The sequence below is a fragment of the Sorex araneus genome, chromosome 4 (genome assembly GCF_027595985.1).
Source record: "Sorex araneus isolate mSorAra2 chromosome 4, mSorAra2.pri, whole genome shotgun sequence".
In the NCBI taxonomy this organism is placed as follows: Eukaryota; Metazoa; Chordata; class Mammalia; order Eulipotyphla; family Soricidae; genus Sorex; species Sorex araneus.
Genome location: NC_073305.1, coordinates 66556331 through 66574285, shown reverse-complemented (window position 1 = coordinate 66574285; position 17955 = coordinate 66556331). Strand labels below are relative to the sequence as shown.

The window sequence follows — 17955 nt, the reverse complement described above, 5'->3', positions numbered from 1 at the left end:
AAGAGCAATGCAAAACCCAAACTAACCTTTCCCTGCCACCAGTGAAGCTCGGTGCTAGTTCTTAGTACATGGGCCTCTACGTCGCCAAAAGCCAAGAGAAAGCTGTTGCTGGCCGCCCCCAAAGGGGCCAAGAATTCCTCACGGAGATCCAAATGGGCAGCAGTAGAAAGACGTTCGGTGTTGCTAGGTAACCAGCGTCCACCTGCGGCTCCCGGAAGTGACGCGGCGTTCCTGCGGCCCGCGGCTCCGCCCAGCGGCGGAACTCGAAACTCCCGGATTTGCTTGTTGTGTACGTGGAAGAAGCTCGCGCCTGCGCACGGCGCGCCGAGCCGAGCCGAGCGGGAGGGCTGAGCGGACGCTGCGGGCTCCGGGCTGCCGGGCCGGGTCATGGCCCCCCGCTGACGGCGCCCGCTGCGCGGAGGCCCGGGCGACACGTCCCGGCTGAGCGGCGGCCATGAGTTGGTTCAACGCCTCCCAGCTCTCGAGCTTCGCCAAGCAGGCCCTGTCCCAGGCCCAGAAGTCCATCGACAGGGTCCTGGACATCCAGGAGGACGAGCCCGGCGCCTGGGCCGAGAGCGTCCCGTTCGGAGAGCCGGGTAGGGGCGGCCGCCCGGGACGCGAGCCCTCCGCGACTGCCCGCCCCGCCCCCGGCGGCGCCGGGCACCGGGGCCCGCTCCTCGGCCCCTGCTCTGGGTCCGCGGGGCGCGGGGACCCCGGCCCGGGCGGCGGCCGGGGAAGCCTGTCCGCGGGGCCGGCCGGCCGGGGGCGGGGACCGGAGGGGCGCGGGCCGTCACGTGAGGAGCACTGGGCGCTCGGAGTCTCGCTCGGGCGTTCAGGACCGCTTCCTTCCTCGTCCGTGTCTGACGGACGGAGGAGAGGAGGTTCGGGAAGGCTGAGCAGCTGTCCCGGGGCCACTAGGCAGGCTTGGGGCGGCCTCTGCGGGAAGGAGCCGCGGAGACCCGGGCCAGGACTGGGCGGTGGGGGCGGGGCAGTCTCCTAGGTTCTTCCTTTCTCTTTTTTAATATTTTTACTTTTTTAAATAGAATCACTGTGCGGTAGACCCTTACAGAGCTGCTCATGATTGGGTTTCAGTCATACAGTTCCCAGCACCCATCCCTCCACCAGTGTATGTTTCCCAGGGTTCCCTCCCAGCACCCCCACCCAAGCCTGTGCCGGCCCCTATGGCAGGTGCTCTCTCTCCCTCTCTCCCTCCCCCCCTTTCCTCTTTCTCCCTCCCTCCCCTTTCCTCTCTCTCTCTTCCTCTCCCTCCCCCTCCCTCCTTCCCGGCGTTATTTCTAAGTAGCGGCGGCTCAGCATTGTTGAGCAGCGTCCTTCGGGGTGCCTGACTTTTGCAAATCGTTGGGTATGGTTGAGCGAAAGAAGGGCTGGACGTGGGGGAAGCTTAAATTATCCTTGACACACCCAAGGACCAGAATTGGATTTATCTCTTAATGGTAATTGGGGATACGTGGGTTAACCCCTTTACAAGATGTTACAGGTGATCCTTGTTTGGAGTAGCTTCGTTCCTTTTTCATGCCACCCTGCATGCATTTTGAATTACTAAACTTTAGAGAACAGAATGCGTTTTAATTGCAAGGGTACGCATTTTATGAAACCAGGCGCTTGAATTTTGCCTTAATTCATTTTAAAAATAGGTTAATTTTCTCAAATAGGCTTAGATATTAATGAAATGCCATAGGTGTTTATTGCTCATCAATGTTTTTGCTACTCTCAAAGATGACCCAAGAATGGAGCAATAAAATGGATACTTATATCAAACATTTCCCAGGAAATTTTTGACTTGTGTCATTCATCAAGACTAAACTGATTTGCTTGGGTGACGATCAGCTGGACTGGAGCGATAGCACAGTGGGTAGGACGTTTGCCTCCCATGCAGCCGACCCGAGTTCGATTCCTCCGTCCCTCACCGAGAGCCCCGCAAGCTACCGAGAGTATCCTGCCCGCATGGCAGAGCCTGGCAAGCTACCTGTGGCGTATTCAGTATGCCAAAAGCAGTAACAAGTCTCACAATGGAGACATTACTGGTGCTGCTGGAGCAAATCCATGAACAACTGGACAACAATAACAGTGACTTAAACAGCTGATAGACCTATTGTGGCTTGCCCATTTGTATCTTAATTTTGGTGATCTCTTTTGTTAACAGTATTAAACAAATTGATATAAAACTTTGTTCCCAAACTAAAGTTTTCTCCATACCTCTGAAGTCATATTAGAGTGTAAACTTTGTGTCATATATTTTTTTAATTGAATCCCAGTGTTACAAAGTTATTCATGATTAAGTTTCAGAAGTACAGTGTTGTAACACAGATCCTCTTTCCAGTGTCCATTCCCTTCCCCACCCCCAACCCAGGCCCTGACACACTCTCAGTGTTCTCTTCCCTGATCTATCCCTTAGAGGGTAAACTTGAATAGAGAGCTTGGTAGGCCTTAGGAATTTTTAGTTGCTTGTGCTTGCCCCACCAACTTTTTTTTTTTTGCTTTTTTGGGTCACACCTGGCGATGCACAGGGGGTACTCCTGGCTCTGCACTCAGGAATTACTCCTGGCGGTGCTCAGGGGACCATATGGGATACTGGGGATCAAACCCGGGTTGGCCGCATGCAAGGCAAATGCCCTACTTGCTGTGCTATCACTCCAGCCCTGCCCCACCAACTTTTAATGATGCAGAATTTGTGTATTTCTTAGCTACTCTTGAATTTAGAAAAGAAATCTCTTTAAAAATATTTTAGTAATATGTTAAGCTACCCATGACGTATTCGATATGCCAAAAACAGTAACAGCAAGTCTCACAATGGAGACGTTATTGGTGCCCGCTCGAGCAAATCAATGAACAACAGGATGACAGTGACAGTGACAGCTATTGTTGATTATCATTGCATCATCTAGTAAAAAGCACTTCTGACTTGTGGGGGGAAAAAAATCTAGTGCAGGAATTCACATTTCAGAAATTCATAGTGATCAGCTAACTACTGACACAATTTGGCATTTAGGAAGAGAATGAGACTTAATAAAGTGAGTTTAAAGAATAGGATTTGGAGAATGAACTTGCAATTAAGTGAGTAAGAAAGAATCTGTGCTCTAGAAATTACTGTACAAATCAGTTTATTTCTTCTTTGGAAAAGGAGTTTTGTTACCAGTGTCTTAGGTTCAGTTGCTGAGTGTTGTTGTAGCATAGCTATGATTTATTGTTAGTTTTACTAGAATGAAATTATTATGAAACTCATTGAAAGAATATCAATTTACAAGATATTCTGCTGACCTGTGATTGAAGATCCTGCTTGATATCGTGATAGGTATCTTGAACTTCAGGACTATATCACAAATTCCATTACTTAATTACTCTTTAAAGTTTTAATTTATTGAGGTAATGTTGATTTACAAGACAGTAATTTTCTTGTGTTTTAGGAGTACAGTGTTACAACACCATACTTGCCACCAAAGTGCCAATGATTTTCTCAATTTGTTATGGGAGGGACTGATATACTGGCTTTGAAAGTCTTTTTATCTTTGCTGATAGTTCCTATAAAGCAGATTTACAACAGGTTTCCTCCTTAAGACCCAAGTTAACCTGGAAACTAATTATGTGGTAAGCAAGGCATTTACTAGGTGCAAATTATATGTTTTCTGTAGGCTTTTAAAAAACCCTATATTTATATTTTACATTCATTTGACTTGTAAATAATGATTAAACTATTATTGTTGCATATATATGCATATTTATATGTGTATATGTAATTTTTTTTCTTTTTTGTCAAAGGATTAAGTCCCTCTGTCACTGGAGGATGGGACACTTCAACCTGGGGATTAAAATCAAGCAGTGAACCTCAAAGTCAACCAGTAGCTTCTCCTAAAGCAATTACAAAGCCAGTTCGGAGAACTGTGGTAGATGAATCTGAGAATTTCTTTGGTGCCTTTCTTTCTCCAACGGATAGCCAGCCCATTCAGAAAAGTCCAGTGGTGTCAAAACCTCCAGCTAAATCACAACGTCCAGAGGAAGAAGTGAAAAGTACCTTACAGGAATCTCGGCATGTAGTAGAAGAATCAAAAACAACGGAACCAACGGAGTCTAAAGTACAAGACTCTTCATGTATATCAGAGGAACCTCTGGCAGTAGATGGTCTGTCACCTAAAAATGAAAAGAACTATGAAGAATCTGTTAATAAAGAATCCGAAGTGAAAGTGTCACCCACAAGTTTGAAAGTATCTGAAAGTGTAATTAATGTGAAAGTAACTAAGGAAAATGTATCTAATATATCTATGCAAGCTCTCCCCACTGAAACGAAGGACATGACTTTGGAACCTAAGGAACAGAAACATGAAGACAGACAAAGCAACACACCTTCTCCTCCTGTTAGTACTTTCTCATCAGGTACCTCGACCACAAGTGATATTGAAGTTTTAGATCATGAAAGTGTCATAAGTGAGAGCTCAGCAAGTTCTAGACAGGAAACTACAGACTCAAAATCAAGTCTTCACTTGATGCAGACATCTTTTCAGCTTCTGTCGGCATCTGCTTGTCCTGAGTATAATCGTTTGGATGATTTCCAAAAGCTCACGGAGAGTGGCTGCTCCTCGGATGCTTTTGAAAGAATAGACTCGTTTAGTGTACAGTCACTGGACAGCCGCAGTGTGAGCGAAATCAATTCAGATGATGAGTTGTCAGGCAAGGGATACGCTTTAGCACCTATTATGGTTAATTCTTCAACTCCAAAGACTAAAATAGTGGAATCTGTTGAAGGAAAGTCTGAAGAAGTAAATGGAACACTAAGTATACCCACTGAGGAAACAGAAATGGAAGAAAGTGGACGAAGCGCAACGCCTGTTAACTGTGAACAGCCTGATATCTTGGTTTCTTCTACACCAATCAATGAAGAAGAAACTGTGATAGACAAGGGGACTGAGCAGAGTGAAGCTGCTGGCCATCAACCAGAAGGACTGTCTGAGAAGGAAGATATTTGCAAGGTAATTAGAGAAAGTGGAAGAAAAAAATTCGGATATGTTTTCAGAGATGAAATAATTTGCTTAATATTTTGTGGTAGTATAGTTTCTACTTACTTTAGAAATAGTTATCTGTAGCATTAAGACTTAACTTTAGAGGGGGCTGGAGCGATAGCACAGTGGGTAGGGCTTTTGCCTTACACGTAGTCGACCCGGGTTCGATTCCTAGCATCCCATATGGTCCCCTGAGCACCGACAGGAGTAATTCCTGAGTGTATGAGCCAGGAGTAATCCTTGTGCATCGCCAGGTATGACCCAGAAAGCGGAAAAAAAACCAAAACTTTAGAATTGAATATTAGTAAATTATTTGAAATTTCTTTTTTCAGTATAACTAAGCATAAGAAAGTTATTATCTTGCATCTTTAATCTTGAGTCCTCTCAACTTAGAACCCTCTAATGAGCACTGACTTGTCAGATGGCAAAGGATTGTCTTCTTATGTTAACATAGAGAACTTATTTGCAGAGACAGGTTCTAAAATCTGTGGCTTTCCTTTTTTTTTTTGCCTATGTTAATAAGATATTTTAATTTTTATTGATTTTTCTATTTTTAGTATTTCTATTGGTAATTGTCAATCAGAAAGGAAAATGCCCAAAGGAAAAGACATTGGTTAAGAATGACAGGAGGAAAGAATGATGGTACAGTGGGTAGGGTGTTTCCCTTGCATGCAGAAGGACTGGGTTCTGTCCGAGGCAGCCCACATGGTTTACTGAGCGTTGCCAGGAATGATCCCTGAACACCACTGAGTGTGGCTCAAAAACAGAAAGAGAGGGAGGGAGGGAGAGAAAGGGAGGAAAGAAGAAAGGAGAGAAATTGCTTTTACTGAAAGCGTTAAAAGACTGGTAAATTTTTACTATGATATTTAGATCTAGAAATTGAATCAGATCTTGCACCTTTAGTAGATCCCTCTGAGATAGAGGATGCCTTAAAGAAGTGTCCCTGTGTGACATGTATTAAATTATTTAATGCAGAAAAAAAGTGCAGCATTCTACTACTTAGTTTATTATTATTACTCACAAATTGTCATGCTATAGCTATAGTAGTCATTTGAATTCCTAAAATTCAGCACTATTAGCAATAAAATTATAAAACTGTTTTCAGAATATAATTTGATTCTGAGTAAATCTAAACATAACTCAGGTAAGTATTTTTGTTTTGGGGCCACACCCAAAACAGCTCAGGGCTGTCTCCTGGCTCTGCACTTAGTGATCACTCCTGGTGGGGCTGTGGGAACCATATAGGTACCAGGGTTGGAACCAGGGTCGTCTGTGAGCCAGTCAAGTGGCCTACCCGCCGTATTGTTGCTCTGGCTCCACATTTTTTTTTTTAATTACTAAATGCACCATTTTAACCTTCATACACAAAGTTATCATTTAACCTTCCTTTTTGTTTAGCATTATACTATAGATAATATTCTCAGATTATTTTAATTTTAAAAATGCAATGTATTGCACTAAAAATAGCACAGATTACAATTTTAGGATAAAGAATAGTGTGGGAGACCAAGCATTTGTATATCCATCACCCAGCTAAGAGTGAGAACATACCTTGAGGCTTTGAAATTCCATTTTGATACTCTGTTTTGTTTCTGGACCTCCCAAGCAACGTGCAGGGGGCCCAGGGGCCACATCTAGTAATATTCAACCAACCTGACCAGAAACTCAGTGCTCAGGCCCAAGGGTATGGTTCTCCTCCGAATCTGTGGTGCTGGATATTACCTGGCAACCCATTGATTGTCAAGGGCCACAGCGAGCAGTGTTCAGTGGCCTCCTCTGGGGCTACCCCCAGAAATGCTAGGGATAGTGTGGTGTTGGGGAGCAAAGCAGATCAGCCATGAGTCACGCATGTACCTTAAATCCTGTGGAATTTTTCAGCCCCTGATGCTTTGTTTTGGATTTTTGAGCCTTACCTAGCAGAGCTCTGGGGCTATTCCTGGTTCTGTGTTCAGGGGATCTTGAAATCCCACCTGGGATCAAACTGGTTTGGCCAGATACAAGGCAAGTGCCTTAACCCCTGTACTATCTCGTCAGCCTTTAAAAAGGCAAGTACCTTATCCGCTAATATTGCTCTGGTCACCTTAAAAAAATTATCATGACTGATCCATTGATTGCTTGTACATACTGTTCCTAGAGTTTTACTGTTACAGGCTGTTGAGCATGGTTCACTTCATAAGGGCTTTTCCTTCTATGGCATTCCTAAAAGAATATTCTACATCAAAGAAAATAGAGATCTTCAACTAGATAATTTATTTTCCAGAATACTTTATTAACTTACGTTCTCTGTACATCAGTACAACTAGCTATGTAGTTGTATGAATGTGTTCTTTTCAATCAGATATGGATGAATTGTTCTTATTCTGTACCTATGTGTTCCCAAGATATTTCTTTAATTCTTATTATGAAATCATGCTGTTTTATTTATTTTAGTGATTATCTTTCCACATGTAAAACTGGTCTTTGAAAGTAAAGGGTTGACAGCGTGTGCTTTGCTTTTTTTCAGACTGTTGAATTTCTGAATGAGAAGCTTGATAAAAGGGAAGCTCAGTTACTATCTCTTAGTAAAGAAAAGGCACTTCTAGAGGAAGCTTATGATAATCTGAAAGAGTAAGTATTTTGTAAATGTGAATAATTTTGTAGATATTTGCGGCCCATGCAGTTAATTTATATTTCATGTTTTTGAAGTTCAAGTGTTTATATAACTTAAAATTATTAAAAACTGAATAGCATTTTATTTTATTTCGAGGGCCACATGTATACCCGGGTTGTTCCTGGTGGTGCCAGCGGAGTTGGGGTTGAGGAGCTGCAGTGCTGAGACTGAGATTGCAAAGCAAGGGCCTCAGCCCCTCCCTGTTCTGCCTTTCCCATAGAAGAGCTTTAAAGCTGATTTAAAGAAAATGAAATCAAAGTTAAAAACAAATGTTAAGTATTTTCTTTTAAGAAGGTCATTGGTAAAATCTTTTACACAAGGATTCAGAAATGGAAGTTTTTAGTTTTTCATAATTTACACGGCGTATATTGGTGGCATTTTCATTTTCTAATGGGCTTTCTTTGAGATGCTTCTATTTGGGGGGAGTTTTTTTTTTGTTTTTTTGTTTTTTTTTTTAGCCATACCCACTGTACTCATAGCTTATCCCTGACTTTCTGTATTCAGAGATTACTCCTCATAGTGCCCAGGGGATCATATGTGGTGCCAGGGATTGAATTGTGATCAGCTGCATGCATGGCAAGCACCTTAACCCCTGTACTGTCTCACTGGTTCCAGTGTTAACAAAGGCCCAAAAGATGATGGTGCAAAGGGATGGAGCATAAGCTTTGCATAGGAATGCCTATGGTTTGACCCCTGCCACCTCACCCCTGGCACTATGCTGGCTGTCCCCACAAACAGGGTGTGATCCAAAAACAAAGAAGAAGAGAAAAGTAGTCATTAAGTCAGGGAAGTAACTCAGCTGTGGGATGAAACTATTATATTTTGGTAAGGTATAGAATGGGAAACACTTATTTTTCTTTGCAAACTAAACTCATAACCTTACTTTTGGACTATATGAAAGTACCCTCAGTTTTAATATTGTTTCAAATTCAGTGAAATGTTCAGAGTGAAAGAAGAAAGCAGCAGCATTTCTTCCTTGAAAGATGAATTTACTCAAAGAATTGCAGAAGCAGAAAAGAAAGTTCAACTAGCTTGCAAAGAAAGAGATGCTGCTAAAAAGGTAAAGGAAGTTTAAATTAATGGTAATTAAAATCTATAGAGATGCAGTTTTTTTGAATTACATTTATCATATTTTGGGTTATTTTTTTTTTTAATTTTGCTTTTTTGGGCCACACCTGGTGGTGCTTAGGGCTCACTCCTACACTGAGCTCAGGGATCACTCCTGGCAGGGCTTGGAGACCATAAAGGGATGCTGGGGTTTGAATCTGATTGTGCCACATGCGAGGCAGTGCCCTGCCTACTCTTGCTGTGACCCCAGCAATACATTTTTGATATCTTGGTATTGGAGAAAATAAAAGTGAAAATCATACTATACAGTTTAAGCACATTAACAGTTGTTGATTTTTTTTAGTACTTTTAGAATCATAGATTTGTTGTTGTTATTTTGGAGACACACCTGACAATGCTCGTGGGTCTGCATTGAGAGATAATTCCTGGCAGTGCTCCAGAGAACATATGGGATGCCAGGAATTGAATCTGGGTCAGTTGAGTGCAAGGAAAGCAGTTTACCTGATGTATTATGTCTCTGGCACCAAATCACATATCTATCTATTTACCTATATATTTTTTAATGTATTAAAAATATATACTCGGGGCTGGAGCAATAGTACGTAGGGTGTACTATGGGTAGGGGGGTCTACTTTGCATGCGGTTGACCCAGGTTCAATCCCCAGCATCCCATATGGTCCCCTGAGCACTGCCAGGAGTACTTCCTAAGTGCAGAGCCAGGAGTAACCCCTGAGCATTACTGGGTGTGACCCAAGAAGAAAAAATAAAATAAAAATATATACTTAGAATTACGGCAAGACATTAGTTTTTGCAAATGATCATTTTATCAAAGTTAATGCATACAATTTAGAGGGCATTAAATTATATTTACTTGGTGTTTGGGACATCCCTGATGATGCTCATGGGTTACTCATGCTCTGCACTCAGGAATCACTTCTGGCAGTGCTCAAGGGACCATATGGCTAGCCAGGGATCAAACCTGAGTCGGCCGCATGTAAGGCAAGTGCCCTACCCATTGTATTATTGCTATAGCCCAGGGTACTATATTTTAAAGAAATTATTTGTTTTTGGGGCTGGAGCGATAGCACAGCGGGTAGGGCGTTTGCCTTGCACGCGGCCGACCCGGGTTCTAATCCCAGCGTCCCATATGGTCCCCTGAGCACCGCCAGGGGTAATTCCTGAGTGAAGATACAGGAGTAACCCCTGTGCATCGCCGGGTGTGACCCAAAAACCAAAAAAAAAAAAAAAAAATTATTTGTTTTTTCCTCTACTTAAAGCATAATAAATATGCACTTTTTTTTTTTTCTTTTTGGGTTACAACCCAGCAATGCTCAGGGGTTATTCCTGCCTCTGTGCTCAGGAATTACTCCTGTCAGTGCTTGGGGGACCATATGGGATGCTGGGGATTGAACTTGGATCCGCCACATGCAAGGCGAACACCCTACCCGCTGTACTATCGCTCTGGCCCTAAATATTCATTTTTATGTCAAAATAATTCAGAAGTAAAAATTGTTAGTGGCTAGTGACTTTGAAGTCATTTGACTTATTTTTTCTTTATTTTTTGGGGCAGTGCTCAGGGCTTACTCTTGGTTTTGTGTCCAGTGATCACTCCTGGTGGGCTCAGAAAACTGTATGGAGTGTTGCTAGTAGTTAGTGACTTAGAAGTCATGTTGACTTATTTTTTATTTTAATTTTTTGGGGCCACACTGGGCAGTGCTCAGGGCTTACTCTTGGTTTTGTGTCCAGTGATCATTCCTGGTGGGCTCAGAAAACCATGTGGAGTGTTGGGGATAAATCAATCCCTGCCTGCTGTACTGTTGCTCCAGCCTCCATGTTGACGTATTCTGATAAGCTCTTAACCTCAGCCCTGTCGATAGTTTGAACCAGATATTTTTTGTTGTGCGAGACTGTGCTGTGCCCCAGACCCCACCGAAAAATACCCACATCACCCTCACCTTTCCAACCTCTACCCAGCCTTACCAATGTCAGTTATGATCATTTTTTAACGTTGACACATGTTGCCAAATATTCTTTGAAAGCAGAATCACTCATGCTGTAATGATTTGAAACAATTGGATATTTCAGAAATTGGTAGCAAACTAAGCTAATTATTGTTTGTAACCAAATAATTAGTAATAATACTACTTAGCATTTGCACTTCTCACCTTATTTCCACCCCCCGAGGAGCCCTACCCCCTCCGCCTTCTTACTTTATTTAAACACCATGGTTTACAAAGTTGTTCATAATACATATAATGGGCATTCAATGTTCTAACACCAGTCCCATTTTCCCAACCACCTTCAACGCTTGCCCCCTTGGTAGGCATAACATAATTTATTTTATATTGCTTGTTGCAACTATAAATGGCTAATGGAACTATAAAAAATACTTCAATAAAAGAACATTTGTGAAAATTGTTAGAGCTTACCATGGGGTCATTAAGTCTGAGGGTTTATTAAGCTCTTTGTTGTCAGTTGAGCCTTCCGTTTTATTGTTTTTGTTTATTGAGCTTGGTTGGCTTCTATGTTACTTTTTTATCTAGTTTGATGTGCTCCTACTGGGATGTCAGTATTATGGAATTTGGAGGGGTCTCACAGCCCCATACGTGATCTTGCACTCCAGAAACTCTAGGAATTGTAGTACTGAGTTTACATGACAGCTGATGTGGGTGTGGTTGCCAGGGCTTCTGGAAGTACCCAGGTAGGGAAGTTGCCCACCCCCATCCTGAGCAGACCAAGGAGTCCTCAGCCTGAAATCACAGAGGTCTCAGCCTGAAAAACAGTTGACCTGGAATTTTTGTAGTTTGGTGTCTGCAGAGATTAGTCGAGAAGCTGTGGGATGTGGGAGCTTCTGTAGGGCGGGGTCTCAGCCTGCCCTGCCTCCCTAGAGAGACCTAGAGTTTTCAGCTGGGAGACGTGTGTTCCCATAAGTTTTAACAACTTGACTTGCCCCTCTTCTGGGATTTAGTCAACAATCTCAAGAGTGGGGCCAAAGGATGAGTTTACAGGACGGTGAATGTAGGACATGAGATGTGGGTCACTTCCCTCTTCTTAACTAATATTAATATTTACGTTTTTCTGCAAGTACTCTTAAAGAAAAGAGTATCATATACTGTGCCTGTTTGGTGGCTTTAATTACCTCTTTTCAGACAATAACAGTACTCTGGTGCTACTTAATTCAGCCTCTTTTTTCCTAGGCCTCTTTCCTAAACTAGTTGAGTTAAGATTAATTAAATGTTAACCAGTGTTTTCTGTAGTGCACATGGAATGGTAGATTTAAAGTAGACCCAAAACTGTTAACAAAAAGTGAAAAGCAAAGTGTAAGACCTAAGTTTAAACACTTTAGTTTCTTTGTACTATATGTAGGAAAGAATTCTCTGATTTTATAGGAAATTCAAGGGTGATTTAAATTACTTTTAGTATTTCACTTTTCTAGTAATGGAGACGTGTTGCCAACAAGTATGTAGTACTTGACAAAATTAAATAAGTTTTGGATAGAAATGAAATGTTTTGGATAGAATTCCAGTAATCAGTTTGGTGTGGTATCATAAAAAAATGAATTTCTGACCAAGGTAATGGAAGATGATTCCATGGAATACTTGCTTATCTGTTTTGGGGGGTTTGGGGGATATGCCCAGGTGTGCCCAGAGTGTAATCTTGACTCTGTGCTCAGGGATCTCTCCTGGCAGTGCTTGAGAGACTGTGTGTGGTGTCAGGATGAAACTGGGGTCTGCTGCATGCAAGACAAGCACCTTACCCACTGTCTAGCTCCTGACATGACATTCTTGGCATGGCATTGATGTGTGAAACAGATTTTGACCATTGGAAAATAGACAGCAATTTTGTGGTGGGTCAGAACATAAACTGGGAATTCCTGAGATCAAATCATAACTAACCATCGTGTTTTCCGTCTCAGACCTTTAATATTTGCTCAGTTTTTTTGAGTTTTAGTTTAATTTATAAGTGCATCCTTCATAAGATTGTTGGGAATTAAGTGATGTTGGATTAAATGCATGGTTATAAATAGTAATGAATTGTTTTAAATTTAGTTTTAGAGCATTGTTTAAAACTGAACATTAAATCATGAAATACCACTGTGTTCACATCATTACTCTCCTCCATTGTATTTTGAAAACTTAATCTAAACAAGGGCTAGATGGATAGCACAGTGGGTAGGGCATTGGCCTTGAATGAGGCCAAACGGGTTCAATTCCTCCATCCCTCTCGGAGAGTCCAGCAAGCTACCAAGAGTATCCCGCCCGCATGGCAGCCTGGCAAGTGTGGCGTACTCAGTATGCCAAAAACAGTAACAAGTCTCATAATGGGGACGTTACTGGTGCCCACTCGAGCAAATCGATGACCAACAGGATGACAGTGATGAATCTAAACAAGCTTCTGTTGAATCTCTGCTTTATTAAAGTAGATCAAACCTATATAGACTATAATTTTTAGCTCATTTAACAACACACCAGTAAGCTAAGTTAGTTTTGGCTGACAAAAAAATAGTAAAAATTGGAGACCTATATTGAATTTTTCAACATATCACTTAGCCTATTTCCATATTAAAACTTGTTTTTATGGTTGCTTTGTGTTTTGTTTAAAATTGCTTAGTCATAATTAACCAAGGTATTATTCTAATTAACTCAGGAGGACTTACGGATTCTATTGAGGATGTGTTTTTTTTTTTTTCCCCCTTTTTGGGTCATACCTGGTGATGCACAGGGGTTACTCCTCCTGGATTTGCACTCAGGAATTACTCCTGGCTGTGCTCAGGGGATGCTGGAAATAGAACCCGGGTTTGCCTCGTGTAAGGAAAATGCCCTACCTGCTGTGCTATTGCTTCAGCCCTCAAGGATGTGATTATTGACATGTGTTTGGATATATGAAAAATAGAAAAAAAATCTTTAAATGATAGTATTTCTTTTATGATATTTGCAATCTTTTCAATTAGGAAGTAAAAAATATAAAAGAAGAACTTGCTACTAGATTAAATAGTAGTGAAACTGCAGACCTTTTGAAAGAAAAGGATGAACAGATCCGAGGGCTAATGGAAGAAGGTATGTATTTAAAACAAAATTTTTTTTAGGGGTCGGAGTTAGAATACAGTGGGTAGGGTGGCTTGCCTTGCATGCGGTTTACCCAGGTTTGATACCCAGCATCCATAGAGCCCCCCAGTCCACCAGCAGTAATACCTGAGTGCTTCTGCGAGTAACTAGAAGTAACCACTTTCACCAGTGCCTACCTACCCCCAATTGTCTCCCATCCACCAGTCTGCCTCTACGAGAGGCGTTTTTGGGATTTACTTTTTATTTTAAGTCAGTCAGTTTTCATCCTGTGATTTGCAGTACGGTTGCTGATAGGGTCTTATACTTACCTCCTTTCACGACCATCTCCTCCTCCTGGTTGAACGCTTCTCTCTACCCTAGATGTGGCCCCCTCCCTGCCTGATCCCCCAGTCCCTCTGCTGGCGTGTTTCCTACTGAAGAGCAGTTCTCATGTGGTTTTCATTGTTTTTGGCGTTTGTTATCGCACCATTATGTTTCTTTATATCCTGCACATGAGAGAAATTGTTCTGTGTTGGTCTCTCTCCTATTCACTAATTCACTCAGCATGGTACTCTCCAGGTCCCTCCCTGTAGAGGCCTGGCAAGCTCCCCGTGGGGTATTCGATATGCCAAAAACAGTAACAACAAGTCTCACAATGGAGACATTACTGGTGCCCACTCCAGCAAATCAATGAACAACGGGATGACAGTGTGACAGTGCAGTGCTACTAAAAATATTGTAAGAAAAGGAAAAATACTTATCACTTGACTCTCCTACTGAAAAACATCAGAAGCAAAGAAGGTTTGTCTTTGAAGGTCAGAAATGCTACCCTGAGGGATAATTTATAAGCAGACATCTATATATACCAAAAACACTTAAAGATTATAGGTGTGGAGTTTATATAGTATCTGAATCTTTAGCCTAGTACTTTTAGCTAATAACTCTGTGATTATTCTGTCATTTGATAGTAAATTTTTCATCCAGGATCTGGACAACATAGTACAGTGAGTAGAACATTTGCCTTGCACACACACAACTTGGCATTAATCCCCAGCACTGCAAATGATTCCCTGAGCCCTGCCAAGAGTGATCCTCGAGCTTAGTGCCAGGAGTAAGCCCTGGGCACTGCGGGTGTGCCTCCCCACCCCCCCACACACATATAGACTTCAATTATGATGTACTTTAGAAAAAAACTTCTAATTTTCCAGGGTAATAAAGATGAAAGATTTTTGATGAGGTAAATTACTACAAGTGGGTAGGGAATTAAAGTTTTCCAAGTTATTATAATTACTTGTAAGAAATTTTGAAGGGAGTGGAAGTATATGAAAAGAAAAAAGATTTAAATCCAGTTTTATAAGTATTCTATTTCATTTTTAGTGCATTCTATTACATTTTAAAACACAGTTGACTGAAAACTTTGTAACTTTCCACATGGTGACTCAATAAAAAATTAAAAAAAAATAAAAAAATAAAATAAAATAAAATGTAGATACATGATCACCAAAAAAAAAAAAAATAAAATAAAACACAGTCGACATCTAATTGGTAATCTGTGTTTTTAAAAAACATTTCTCTATGCCATTTAGTGCTTTTAAATACTATTAATGGTGCCTTCATTGAAGTTCATTATGTGGATAACTTGTTTTACTGTTTTTTTTTTTTTTTTCTTTTTGGGTCATACCCGGCGATGCTCAGAGGTTACTCCTGGCTCTTCACTCAGGAATTACTCCTGCGGTGCTCAGGGGACCATATGGGATGTTGGGATTTGAACCCGGGTCGGCCACGTGCAAGGCAAACGCCCTACCCGCTGTGCTATCACTCCAGCCCCGGGTTTTTCTTTTTTGATGTTTTGCATTCATTTCTAAAATGTTACAAATGGTGGTGGGATGAATATTTCTGTGTTTTTCATTGAATTACAGTGTATTTATAGAGTAAGCATTTGAGGACAATTGAAAACATTATTTGAAAAATTTCTAGCAGACTTTTTTCTTTTTTTGCCATTTTTTTATTCTTTTTTTTTTTCTTCTTTTTGGGTCACACCCAGTGATGCACAGGGGTCAGTCTTGGCTCATGCACTCAGGAATCACCCCTGGCAGTGCTCAGGGGACCCTTAGTAATAGATACAACTCCATTTCCAATTTTGTTTTTGGCTTTATGCTCTTGGGATCATATCCAAAAAAAAAAAAGACCACATTACCAAGATCAGAGTCAAAACCTTTTTCCCTGTATTACCTTCTAGGAGATTTACAGCTTTAGATCTTACATTTAAGTCTTTCATCTATTTTGAATTGAAATTTGTATTTGGTATTTGATGGTGTGCAGTTTCATTTCTTGGGGCACAGACCTGGTACTATTCAGGGTTTTATTTCTTTTTGACTCTGAACCATTTGCAATGCTGGGGATCAGGAAGGAGTTGGCTTTGAGCAGAAAAAGTACTTAACTCTCTCTTTCTCTCTGGTTTGCAGTTTCATTCTTTTGCCTATTGCCATCCAGTTTACCCAACTTCATTTGTTGATGGAACTACCCTTTCTTTATTTTGTGTTCTTGGCATCTAAGGAAACCGTTGAGCAGCTGAATAATTAAAAATGAATGTTAATTTATTAGTAGGTTCTTTGATTGTTCCATTGGTCTAAGTGTTTTTATTCTTGTATCATACTGTTTTCATCATTGGAGCTTTATAATATGTTTTGAAGATAGAAACTGTGGCACTTCTAGCTTTTTTGTTTTCCCTTTACATTATTTGGCTTTTTGAGGGCTTTGGTCTTTTAGTAGTAGAATTTTTTTCCCTGAAAAATATACTATTGTTGCTGGGACTGTTTTTAATCTGTAATCAACTTTTAAATTCTTCATTCATCATGTTTGAAGTTTCCTTTATAAGTATATCATACTGGAAAAAATATTTTACATTTATATTGTCTATCTGTCACTGCATCAGTAGACACATAATATTAGATTATAAAAAAAACACACTTTCCCTTTTGTAGTGTATTTGATAGTATAAATATCTTATATATATCTACATATCTATATAGAGAGATATCTATATATATCTACATATCTATATATATGTATATATGTATAGATATATAGATATATATATAGATAGATATAAATATATATATCATAGCACTGTAGCCCTGTCGTCCCGTTGCTCATCGATTTGCTCGTTTGGGCACCAGTAACATCTCCATTGTGAGACTTGTTGTTACTGTTTTTGGCATATCAAATAGCCATGGATAGCTTGCCAGGCTCTGCCATGCAGGCGAGATACTCTCAGTAGCTTGCTGGGCTCTCTGAGAGGGATGGAGGAATTGAACCCGGGTCAGCCACGTGCCCAGGTTCAATTCCTCCGTCCCTCTCGGAGAGCCCTTCTACTAGTAATTTGACACTATCGATGATAATTTGGGAGGAGGCTCTTTTGGAGGGGGAATGGGGTTGCATCACAGTAGTGCTCAGGGGCTCTTTGCTCAGGAGTGATTCCTGGCAGTGCTCCGGAGATCTTATTTGCACTGAATATTCAGCAGGATGCAAGGCAAACACCTTAACCCCTGTACTATCTTTGACCCTCATTTTGGTCTTATCAAATAAGTTGTAACATTTGGTGACTATAGTACTGCTGATTTTAAAATATTTATTCTAGCTCACTGTTAAATGACCTTTCAGACTCTTAGGGAATTAATTACGATTTGCATTAGTCCTCTTTTTTTCTGATGGTTGTTATCAAATCAGCTGTAACATTTGGTGTAACAGTTAAGGTACTGTTATTTTGGAGGCCGGAGGGGTACAGGAGTTACCGCACTTGCCTTATACCTGACTGACCCAGATTTGATCCCTGACACCAATTACAGCCCCTTGAATGATTCCTGAGCACAGCAGGGTATGACCCACAACCATCTCGAATGGTAATACTTTAAAAATTATTCTGTAACTATCACTTCATTGCTCTAAAAGATACAATTTTTAGACTCAGAAGAAGAGTTATTTGTTATTCATTGTTATTTGAATTTATACATTTTTTTCCATTGCCAGGAGAAAAGCTTTCCAAACAGCAACTGCATAATTCTAACATCATTAAGAAACTAAGAGCTAAGGACAAAGAAAATGAGAATGTTATTACAAAGCTGAACAAGAAAGTTAAAGAGCTAGAAGAAGAGTTGCAACATTTAAAACAGGTAAATCT

The 17955-nt window shown here is 41.0% G+C and overlaps 1 protein-coding gene across 1 annotated transcript in view; it reads left to right on the top strand.

Moving 5' to 3' along the window:
* Positions 1 to 316: 316 nt before the first annotated feature.
* Positions 317 to 17955, top strand: part of TMF1 (TATA element modulatory factor 1) — a 34321-nt gene continuing 16682 nt past the window's right edge. The window contains exons 1-6 of the mRNA XM_004612786.3: positions 317 to 596; positions 3778 to 4982; positions 7516 to 7619; positions 8596 to 8722; positions 13682 to 13787; positions 17805 to 17947. Coding sequence (XP_004612843.2) covers positions 455 to 596; positions 3778 to 4982; positions 7516 to 7619; positions 8596 to 8722; positions 13682 to 13787; positions 17805 to 17947 — 1827 coding nt within the window. The 5' untranslated portion in view covers positions 317 to 454. The remainder of the gene's footprint in view (positions 597 to 3777; positions 4983 to 7515; positions 7620 to 8595; positions 8723 to 13681; positions 13788 to 17804; positions 17948 to 17955) is intronic.